Source organism: Saccopteryx leptura, chromosome 2, assembly GCF_036850995.1.
Source record: "Saccopteryx leptura isolate mSacLep1 chromosome 2, mSacLep1_pri_phased_curated, whole genome shotgun sequence".
Taxonomy (NCBI): Eukaryota; Metazoa; Chordata; class Mammalia; order Chiroptera; family Emballonuridae; genus Saccopteryx; species Saccopteryx leptura.
In genome coordinates, this window is record NC_089504.1 from 14,951,782 (window position 1) to 14,964,250 (window position 12,469).

At 36.8% G+C, this 12,469-nt stretch overlaps 1 protein-coding gene across 1 annotated transcript in view; it reads left to right on the forward strand.

The window, feature by feature from the left end:
* The window catches only part of MEGF9 (multiple EGF like domains 9), a 108,268-nt gene extending 95,999 nt beyond the window's left edge, over nt 1-12,269 (forward strand). Inside the window, exons 4-6 of the mRNA XM_066367307.1 lie at nt 4,771-4,914; nt 5,448-5,717; nt 7,480-12,269. Coding sequence (XP_066223404.1) covers nt 4,771-4,914; nt 5,448-5,717; nt 7,480-7,931 — 866 coding nt within the window. The 3' untranslated portion in view covers nt 7,932-12,269. The remainder of the gene's footprint in view (nt 1-4,770; nt 4,915-5,447; nt 5,718-7,479) is intronic.
* The last annotated feature ends 200 nt before the right edge of the window (nt 12,270-12,469 follow it).

Here is a 12,469-nt window from a genome sequence, read left to right on the forward strand (position 1 = left end):
CCTAGTAATAAATTTATGCAAAGAGGTGAAAGACCTGTACTGTGAAAATTGTAAAACATTGAAGAAAGAAATTGAATAAGACACAAAATAATGGCAAGAAATATGTGCTCATGGATGGGAAGAATTAAGACCATTAAAATGGTCATACTACCAAAAGTAATCTACAGATTTTTTAATGCAACCTCTATCAAAATACTAATGGCATTTTCACAGAACTAGAACAAAGAAGCCTAAAATTTGTATGGAACCTCAAAAGACCTCAAAGAGCCAAAGCAATCTTAAGAAAGAAGAACAAAGCTAGCAGTAGTATCATGTGCCTGATTTCAACCTATGCTATAAAACCACAGTAATCAAAACAGCATGATAGTGCCATGAAAACAGACACATAGATCAATGGAATAGAATGGAGAGCCCAGAAATAAATTCATGCATAAAAGTTCAATTAATCTATGGTAAACGAGGCAATGGGGATAAAGATAGTCTCTTCAGCAAATGGTTTTGCAAAAACCGGAGCATGTGAAAGGATGGAACTGGACCACTATCTTATATCATATACAAAAATAAATTCAAAATATATTAAAGACCTGAATGTAAGATATGAAACTATAAAACACAGGCAAAAGGCTCTTTGATGTCAGTCTTAGCAATATTTTTTCGGACTAGTCTCTTCAAGGAAGCACAACAAAAGCAAAAATAAACTAATAGTACTACATCAAACTAAAAGCTTTTGCACAGTGAAAGAAACCATCAACAAAACAAAAAGACAACCTTCTGAATGGGAGAGGATATAGCCAGATCATATATTTGGTAAGGGATTAATATCCAAAATACACAAAGAACTTAATATAAAAAAAACACAATTAAAAAAAATGGGCAGAGGATTTCTTTTTTTTTTTTTTTTGTATTTTTCTGAAGCTGGAAACAGGGAGGCAGTCAAACAGACTCCCGCATGCGCCCGACCGGGATCCACCCGGCACGCCCACCAGGGGGCGATGCTCTGCCCATCCCGGGCATTGCTCTGTTGTGACCAGAGCCACTCCAGCGCCTGGGGCAGAGGCCAAGGAGCCATCCCCAGCACCCGGGCCATCTGTTGCTCCAATGGAGCCTCGGCTGCATGAGGGGAAGAGAGAGATAGAGAGGAAGGAGAGGGGGAGGGGTGGAGAAGCAGATGGGCGCTTCTCCTATGTGCCCTGGCCGGGAATCGAACCCGGGACTCCCGCACACCAGGCTGACACTCTACCACTGAGCCAACTGGCCAGGGCCGGCAGAGGATTTCAATAGACATTTTTCCAAAGAAGACTTACAGATGTTCAACAGGCACATGAAAAAGATGCTCAATATCAGAAAAATTAAAGTCAAAACCACAATGAGATATTATTTCATACCTGTCAGAATGATTATCAAAAAGACAAAAATAACAAATGCTGTCAAGGGTGTGGAATAAAGGGAACACTTGTACACTGTTGGTGAGGTTGTAAAATGGAGGTTCTTCAAACATTTAAAAATAGACCTGTCATATGATCCAGCAGTTTCACTTCTGTATCCTGAAGAATACAAAAACACTAATTTAAAAAGATATGCAACCCCTATGTTCACTTTAGCATTCTTTACAATAGTCAAATATGGAAGGGACCTCAATATTTTATTAGATATTGACAATGGAAGGAACCTAAGTGTCCATTGATAAATGGTAGAAAGAAGATGTGGTGTATATGTACAATGGAATATTACTTAGCCATAAAAGGAATGAAATCTTGTCATTTGCAACAACATGGATGGACCTACATGGCATTATGCTAAAATAAAATAAGTCAGATAGAGAAGGACAAATACCATATGATTTCATTTATCTGTGGAATCTAAAAAACAAAACACATGAACAAACCAAACCAACAGCTTAATAGGAACAGGAAAGAAACTGGTGGTTACTAGAAAGGTGGGGCTTAGGGAGCAGGTGAAATAGGTGAAGATTACTAGGTACAGACTTCCAGTTATAAAATAAGTAAGTCTTGGTGATTAATGTACAGCATAAGGAATATAGTTAATAATACTGTAATAACTTTGTATAGTGATAGATGGTCACTAGCTGTATGGGGATCATAAATATCAAATAACTATGATGTATACCTGAAATTAATAGGATATTGTATGTGAATTATATGTCAATAAAAAAAGATTTGTGATTTGATACGTATGTTAATAACATTTTTCTTTTGGTTTTTATAATCTTGCTCTAGTTGTTAGACCATTATATTTCACAACCTGATTCTCTCTCCTCTTTTTTTGTAAATATTTTACTAGTATGGAACATAAATCAAATGAAATTGTTTAGGAATAGTTTTATGTTGAACTGTATTTAGCTTATCATGTAAAATGTCATTATATTCCTAGATTTCTATGTAGAATTTGCTCACTTATTTCTGTAATAATAGTTCTGAGTGTTTCTTTGTATCTCTGTGGCCCCCTAAAGAAGGGATGTAAATTACATTGCACTTTTTCATTTCCTATTTCAGACATTATGCTGCTTCGGTGCCTGTAGAATAGCCTTATTAATAGGGTTAACCAAAAGAGTGTTATTCCAAAATACATAACTGCTTGCTTCCTTTCTTTTTATTTTTTAATTGTATTCATTTTTATTTTGAATTTTTAAATATAAAAATGAGGAATAATATAACAAATACTTATGTATCCACTCCTATAATTAACAAATATTAACATTTTCATATTTTGCATAATAGTTATACACATATATCATATATACAGTGTGTCCATAAAGTCATGGTGTACTTTTTTTTGACCGGTCACAGGAAAGCAACAAAAGACAATAGAAATGTGAAACCTGCACCAAATAAAAGGAAAACTCTCCCAGTTTCATACCTATTCAGTGCAGTTCGATATGGGCTCATGCACAGATTTTCTAGGGCTCCTTAGGTAGCTATCCCATATAGCCTCTACAGCAGGGGTCCCCAAACTTTTTTCACAGGGGGCTAGTTCACTGTGCCTCAGACCGTTGGAGGGCCGGACTATAAAAAAAACTATGAACAAATCCCTATGCACACTGCACATATCTTATTTTAAAGTAAAAAGACAAAACTGAAATAAATACAATATTTAAAATAAAGAACAAGTAAATTTAAATCAACAAACTGACCAGTATTTCAATGGGAACTATGCTCCTCTCACTGACCACCAATGAAAGAGGTGCCCCTTCCAGAAATGCGGCGGGGCCCGGATAAATGGCCTCAAGGGGCCACATACGGCCCGCGGGCCGTAGTTTGGGGACCCCTGCTCTACAGACTCGTCACTGAGTCACTGACTGATGGCCTACCAGAATGGGGTTTCTCCACCAAACTGCCAGTTTTTTCAACTGCTTATCCCACTGAGTAGTGTTATTCCTATGTGGTGGCGCTTTGTTATAAACGCGCCGATATTCACATTGCACTTTGGTCACGGATTCGAATTTAGCGAGCCACAGGACACACTGAACTTTCCTCTGTGCCGTCCACATCTCGACTGGCATGGCTGTGGGCTGCTCCGCCGTATACACAGGGTTACGTCATCATCTGCGCATACGTACATGCTGCCACATCATCCTACAGAAACTGGGAGGGTTTTCCTTTTATTTGGTGCAGATTTCACATTTCTATCATCTTTTGTTGCCTGACCAGGCGGTGGCGCAGTGGATAGAGTGTTGGACTGGGATGCGGAAGCACCCAGGTACAAGACCCGAGGTCGCCAGCTTGAGCGCGGGCTCATCTGGTTTGAGCAAAAGCTCACCAGCTTGAACCCAAAGTTGCTGGCTCCGGCAATGGGTTCCTCGGTCTGCTGAAGGCCCAAGGTCAAGGCACATATGAGAAAGCAACCAATGATCAAATAAGGTGTTGCAACGTGCAATGAAAAAACTAATGATTGATGCTTCTCATCTCTCTCCATTCCTGTCTGTCTGTCCCTATCTATTCCTCTCTCTGACTCACTCTCTGTCTCTGTTAAAAAAAAAAAAAAAGGGCTCTTCATCTTTTGTTGCTTTCCTGTGACCGGTCAAAAGTGCACCATGACTTTACAGACACACTGTAGTGTATATAGTTAGATACTGAAATAGAGAATTTCAGATAAAGTTGGAGTTCTGTTTTTTTCCCTGGTCTCATTTTTCTCCTCCCTCCACAGAGACAAGCAGAGCATAAAATTCTCCTGTACCCTTTAAGTCTACATTTAATTTTGACTACATATGTATGTAACCATCTGCTCAGTGTATTCTGTTTCTATTTGCTTAGTATTGTTTAATGTGGGTCTTAAAATTTTATAAAGTAAGTACTCTTCTTCTGTATCATTCTGCAATTTTCTTTTTTCAACCAACATTGTTCTTAATATTTGTGCATGTTTGTAACATACAGGTCTAGCTCACTTATCACTATACCAATGATTAAAATAGTACAGTTTATCTATTTTCTTTTAAGGATTTTTAGATTGTTTTTATGTTTTCTTTGCAAGTACTTGGCCTGCTTTCAGTCTGTAGTTAGTTAATCAACAAGGGCTTATTGCAGCTCTAGTCACCTTTCTGTAAAGGGTTTCCAGTCTAGTAGGAGACACCAAACTTACAGACCTGACCAGTGGAGAAAGATGTGGTGGAAACTGAACTCTGTTCAGTCTCTATTGGATAACTTTTCTGGTTGACTCTTAAAGTCTTTTGGTTGCAGGTATGATTTATATAAATAAAGTTACTGTGTTTTCAGAATAAATCTTTAACTTCTTAAAACAATGTGCTTCTTTTAGGTGCTTGTTTAAACTGCCAGGGAAATAGCAAAGGGGATCACTGTGAAGAATGTGAAGAAGGGTTTTATCAGAGTCCTGATGCCACTAAAGAATGTCTTCGCTGCCCTTGTTCAGCAGTGACATCTACAGGCAGTTGTATCATAAGTAAGACCTTTCTCTAAATCTTTATTTTTAGAGGAAAAATGAGTGAAAGTTATCAATAGGTATAAACTGTGTTGATAAATAAAGTTATGGGTGCTGTGGGTGAAAGGGAATTATACAAACAGCAAAGGCTTTCCTTTGGAATTTGCCGTCAAATCCAAATAAATACGTAAAATGAGACTTGAGAGAGGGATGAGGAAACTTTTGTTAAAACCATATTTTGTTTCATCTGTCATGACTGAAGAGGAAGGTATGAAAAAAATTGAGTGCATATCCATTGTAATTATTCAGGATTTTTTAGGTAAACATATTTTTTTTTGTTTCTACCTGAATAGGTTCTCTGATGGCCCCACCATTATCACAATAAATTGGACAATTAATAAATAAGGTGTCGATTTTTAGTTTGATTCCATGTGTCTCAAGTCTGAGAGGAGATAGTAGGAAGGGCTTATAACCCTTTTGAGAACTAGTAATTGCTTTGCACTTCCAATTTTCACTTGAGACTGAACTAAATTATTTTGGTGTTTCTGTTTTAGAATTGGGTGAATTGGAACCTAAATGTGTCCAGTGTAAAGATGGTTACACAGGCCAGAACTGCAATAAATGTGAAAATGGCTATTACAATTATGACAGCATCTGTGTGAAGTGCCAATGTCATGGCCACGTGGACCCAATTAAAACTCCAAAGATTTGCAAGCCCGAGAGTGGTGAATGCATCAACTGCCTCCATAACACCACTGGGTTTTGGTGTGAGAACTGCCTAGAAGGTTATGTTCGAGACTTAGAAGAAAATTGCATCAAGAAAGGTAAACTTCACCTAAGGTTGTAAATTTAATATCTAAGCCTAGCATTGAAAATTTCAGGACAGCTACCTTTAACTTTGTAAAACCTTCCAATCCCAGAAGAGGAGTTTTCTGGAAATAGATTTTGATAGATATTTGCCTTAAGAGATTTCCTTCCATTCCTGCTGCTCTCCTGATACTCCAAAGTCAGCTCCAGAAATTTGAGGACCAAATCAAGTCATTGCAGTGGTTTTACATTTTCTCTTCATCTACTTTTTTATCTTTTATGTTAATAATTTATAAGTCCTATCATTTTTTTTAATCCTTTGCTTCCTGTATTCTCATCACCTCCAGTGATCACCTAAAGTCTTTTTAAATAGGGACCTATAATCTGGTTAGAAGTTACAGCTGAGAAACAAGACTTCATTCTGGCATCTGCCCTAACTTTGAACTAAGTTTTCCCAGGTGTGATGGAGGAAAGAGTTAGAATATTTCTTTTGATTTTTAAAACAAAAGGTTATTCATATAGCAAAATGTTTGTTACAGGGAGGTTCAGTAAGGGTTTAGATACAAATTAATGATTAGAAATTCAGGATGAGTTAACAATATTCAGGCTTTATTAGAACCATGTTCTTCTACACACCACCCTTTGATATTCTGACAGATGCTAAATACTGGGCTGATGTATACTTGGCCTGTGACAGAGGTTGTCCTTCATTTTCTCAATATCCTTATTCTGTTGTAAATAAGGCTAAAAGACTCAGGTTGAATCTTATCATTAGACTGGAGATCCTGTCCCTCAGTTCTCTTTCCCATTCGGAGGCATACCTTGTCTATACCTAGCTATCAGGACTTGATGATTTTTCTTACTAGTTATTAAATAATGTAAAACATGCCTCTTTTTAGGATAAATTGATGTGGCTGATTGTGGTGATGAATTATAATGATAAAAGTAATCATTCTGTTGAATGACTATGTGCCAAGCACTGTAAACATTAAATATAACATTGTTATAAGTAACTTATCTCATTTAATCCTTCCCAAGAATTTTGCAGATATTATTATTCCTATTTATAGAGGAGGAACCTCAGTTTTAAAAAGATTAACTGACTTATCTATAACCACACATTCTACTTAATTCCAGAGCCTTTGGTATTTTCACTGCATTAGAAGCAGAAAGTATAGTACATTAATTGTAAAATAGCTATAATATACACAAAGGAAAAATTACTAAACGTGACATTAAAGGAAGTCTCATTTCTCTTGACTGACATCAACTTTGGACATTTAAATTGTGTTATCCATATATAACTAGAAATAAAATTTTTTCTATTTTGTTTTTGCCTCCTTTGAAGAGAAGTTTGCCCTTAGGAAATGCCATCAGACATGCTGAACTTATTTTAGTTCAAGTGATTGTCATCTATCCCTGTCACTTTTAACCAAGTGATTTAGAACTCAGTAATGACATATTTACTGCCTTTGTAGGATCTGTATAATCTATCCAAGAACACAGAAGGATGGAAAATTCTAACATTCAGTTTTTCCAAAGACTTTAATATAGATATTATACATTTTTAATAACAGCCATGGATATAATAATCAAGCTTTCTAGGCCCCGATTCTTTTCACTATATTTCTCTAAAAGTTATTTTTAACTTGCATGACCTTAAAACAGAATACCATGTCAACATGCCATATCAACTTCCACTCCCATATATTTTTTTTATTGTTTCTTAAAACTAGATAATTTTGTCTTTTACATTTCATTCTCTGTTTTTATTTTCAGAAGTTATTGTTCCAACACCTGAAGGTTCTACCATTTTGGTTTCCAATGCCTCTTTGACCACATCAGTGCCCACCCCTGTTATAAATAGTACATTTACCCCCACAACCCTGCAAACTATCTTTTCTGTAAGCTCTGCTGAAAACAGCACATCAGCTCTAGCTGATGTATCATGGACCCAGTTTAATATCATCATTTTGACTGTTATCATCACTGTGGTGGTGCTGCTGCTGGGATTTGTGGGGGCTGTGTACATGTACCGGGAGTACCAAAACCGGAAACTCAATGCCCCCTTTTGGACCATTGAGCTGAAAGAAGATAATATCAGTTTCAGCAGCTACCATGACAGCATTCCCAATGCAGACGTGTCAGGATTGTTGGAAGATGATGGCAATGAAGTGGCTCCCAATGGGCAACTGACCCTGACGACACCCATACATAACTACAAAGCCTAAGGAGCTAGAGCTGTTCTCCCGGATTCTTAGACCACAGTGCTTACTAAGGCAGCATCAGCCCCTGGACCACACCGAGTCTGGGTGGAGTTTGCTGAGAAAGCAAAGGCATATAGTACATCGAAGTTTTCAGCTACAAATTCATAAAGCACTTAGCCTATTACTTTTAGTTTTCCCATGAAGATCTGAAGCAGTCTGTCAATAAGGACTTGAAGTAAAGTATATTTTTGTACCAAATGACATGGGAGTATAGAAAGGCTGAACCCCATAACGCAGTCCTAACCCACTTTGACCTCCAAATAGACTCCTGGGGAGTGTTCACTCAACCAGCGGAAACAGGATGATGGATGTGGAGGAGGAGAGGACTGCCGGAAGACTTCATCTCCATTCCTGAATTGCTTTTTTTAAAAAAGGAGGGTGAGGGACGATATTCATTTTACTGTGCTAAAAGACATCGAGGAAAAGCTGATGTCTGGGCTGTATCACAGTAAACAATCTTGACTATATCTAGAATAGGAGCAGAAAAGTCCCAAGAAGGTCTTTAGAAGGGCTTGATTTTTCCTTCCAGAATTCCTGCTCAATGATAGGGTTAAAGCACAGGATAAGCTTCTAATGGTACAGAGAAGAAGGCAACACCTGGGAGCAGGAAGCTGATAGTCCTCCATAGGGTCTCAGTGTAAATGATAAATTGTCTAAAAACAAGGAATATTCCTGCCTCTAGAGAAATAAGGTGTATATAGTTAATGTAGCATATCTGGTCAACATTGTATTTGTATCTATTTGTAAAAAAACCATGTCATATTTTATATCATCTAGAATGTATTTGTACAGCAGTTAATGGCACTGTAAAAAGAAAATATGAGGATGGTTAAAATAATGTAAAATAGATGGCAATATTGCTAGAGCTGGGACTCTGGTGAACATCAGTCCTTTCTAGTCCCTCTTTGGACATTGTTGAAATTTATAAGAGATTGAATGTTTCTCATCTTTCTTTTCCTTTCTCACTCCAAACATAGAGTTATGTGTTCTTTGACTCATTATAGATTCAAGCAATAGATTTTTAAGTCAGTGATTGTTAAGCTGGGACACAGGTTGTACTCTCCAAGCTACTCGCCTAATTAGACACTAGCCACTGTCTATATTTTATATAAAATAATGTAGAACATATTCTCATTAAAAATGTTTTTTTTTAATGTAAAAGATAGTCTTCCAAATGAATTAGAAATATTTTAGTTCCAAAAGAAAAGCCATCATATTACTTGGCTTCCCATTTTCATGCCTGTGAAATGCTTATATTTCTTCTGCCCCCTCAAAAACAAAACAAAAAATACAAAAAAACCCCTGCATTTGAACATAGCCTGTCACTCATATGCCATGAGGTATGGACCTCTCTCTGCAGTGCTACAGCTCTCCTGTTTTTTTGTCCAGTTAAGGGCAGCACTGGAGCTGAGTGCTTATGGTTAGTTCTCATTCATAGATGCAGTTTTCTACTAGAGGTCATCCACTGTTGTTCTTTTCCATTATGATATTGACAGACTGGATTAAACAAGTCAGGAACTGCAGCCAGAAGACAACTATAGATATCTATTATGAAGAATAGCAAACTGTTAAGCAGTTAAAAAAAAAAGAGTAAAAACTTATTAGACCTAGGAAATCTCAGTTTGCAACCTTGCCACGTTCCCCAGAGAAAAACCTGGGATTTGGCCATCCCTCTGTAGAAGACCACCACTAAGTTGTTCTCAGGTTTGGAGATGATGCTCTGGATGGCGTACAGGCAGGTAATCTACTTCTGGTAACCCTGAGATGCTTCAGGTATTTTTATCATTGCTCATGAGAGTGGAGATCACATTATGTTACATTATATTAAAATAAGTTAATATTGCTGCAGCCCTTTTGCAGGTTGCAAAGCATCTTTACATATGAGTTTCTTTTGTTCCTCATCGTAGCCCCGGAGGAAGTAACTGCTGTCCCCATTTCATAGGTAAAGTTAAATGTCTTGTTTGAGGCTATACAATATGTCACTATTAGGCTTGGATTAGGACTCCTAACTCTGAAGCACATATTCTTTCAACTATATGCTAATACAGAGATTGCCTAACCACAGACACTAGAAGGCTGGGAAGAAGGGTCCTGTCTTTGAACATTTCTAATTTTTTAAGTACGAGGTACCATCCAGGGTCATAAGGCGATGAAGGACTTTCTGGAAAGAACATAGGAAGATTACTATCTGAGGCCAGTATTGCTGATGAGACAATAAAAATACCAGTTTGTGCTTCATTAAAGTGGACAAAGCCTTCCAAGCAGAGAGACAAAACCTGCTTTCTCTAGCACCTGCCATATATGTGTGTATAGGCTGTGCACTGCATAATTTTAAGAAATTGTGCAAAGTGGTATACTTGCCTTTCTCCAGATTACCACCCCCTCAAAGCCAGGGATTAAAGATAGTGAGAAATAAACATTTGATAAACAGAAGTTAACCCAACAGAGAAAAGACTGTTTATTGGGGTCTAAGAGTTACAGCCAAATAGTCCAAATTCTGGCCATTTAGAGATTCCTTAAAACAGACCTCAGAAGGTATTGCAAAAAATTGAATCACAAAGAATGTTTACATTTAAATATTTATGAACAGTCCTAGATCATGTATTTAAATTTTTCCTAATGAAAAAAAATTAAGGACTTAAAATTTTTTTAAATAATATTTCATCACCCTTGCTTTTTATTGGTGGAAGTAATTCTGCTCTAAAATTTAAGTCAATCATGAAGTGATCTACCACCAAAATCAGAGTAGAAGACTAGTATGGAATGCAGTATACAATATTCACTTCTCTAAAGGCATGATTCCCATGAACTAGGGCATTCAGCACAAGGATCCCATCAATCCTTTGGGAGACTAATATTGGAAGAATTTTGCCTAAGATTAGAATGTGTTTATTTTCAAATAAAACTAGTGTGAATCTTATTGATAAATGAAAGATACTACTAGCAAGTGATACTTTTATCTTCATTAATTCATCTTAGCGAGCTTTTAAGCATTTCTGACAGTTAGATACCCTAGGCTAGGTAGTCTTGTTAAGTATGTCTGTCCTTCCTTATTTTTTGCTCCCTCCCTCTACCCTGTAGATCCCAGAGTTCTTTTATTAATAGAATTTCTCCACTTATAGAGAAAAATGATAATAAAAACTAAATCTTATTTATATCTAAGGTCCTATGGACTTAAAGTGTTACTCTTAGGGATACCTGAATTGTAAGAGAGGAGTAGAGCACACATGGGATGGGAGGAGAGAAACTTCGGGGGGGGAGAGAATTTTTAGAAGTGTCAAATTATATGGCTACTTTCTAGCCCAATATTCCCAGGAAAATTGACCGTTAAAGCAACACTCACTGACACCCCCCACTCCCAAGTTCATTTTGGTTAGCTGAGTGCCTTCAGGATATTTAGCCCTTGTACTGTTTTGGAAGCAGAAAGCTAAACAACACTACTTCCTCCTGACAGCCTCAATTGGGATTAGGTTATTAGATAATTTACCTTAATCGTATATATTTTTTGTAGGATACATGGTGAACATAATGCCACTTGTAGTGAACATTCCCTGGTTCATACATTTTGAAGTATATGGATAGGAGCTGAATTTATACATCTCAATGAAAGCTCTCTGACAAAAGTTCAGAGTGGAAAGCAACCCAATATAACCTGTTGGAGTAAGGGAAAGCATTGCTGGCTTCATCTACGAAGAACATTTGGTTTGTTATGATCTTGATAGTAAGGAGTTTGGGAGCTATAATGAATTTGGTATGAACAAGGGAGTAATAATGGAAGGTTAATGCAAGTTTTCTTTTTAACCCTGAGTGAGTGACTGTACCAAGGTTGGAAAAGCAGGAAGAACATGCTGATTCATCAGAGGAAGTCAAATAATATCAAATGGACTAAAGAGTATGGATCATTAAAATGTCAGCGGCTGAGTGATGCTTTTTCAAAGGCAGTTGGGAATCTGTCTTACACACAGTAACTGCGACAGCAGCCCTAGAATGTGAGCCCAGGGCTTCAGATTTAAGTTAATGCAAAAGCTAAATGATTTAAAGTTAAATTTTAATGCTAGGCATAAGCACTCTGTAATACATTACATTTCAGCCCAAGCAATTAGGAAATGTTTCTGAAACATTAAACTTGTATTTATGTCACTAAAATTCTAACACAAATTTTAAAAACATGTTCTCATACATATGCTGTACTAGGCTTCATGATGCATTTCTAAATTTGTGTATGATTTGAATATATAAAAGAATTTATACAAGAGTGTTATTTAAAATTATTAAAAATAAATGTATATAATTTGTATCTATTGTAGATTTGTTGTTTTACTTTTTTACATAGAGTGGAAGTCTTTTGATATATGTCACTGATTATTTATTTTCAAACCACGTCATGAAAATCTTGAAACCTTCATTTGTTGACTGTGCTTTTTGTTTTAAGAATTTCCTTTAAAGAACGTTTCCCACTTGGGGAAAAAAAATGCCACATGAAGAAGATTCCCCTTCTTAGA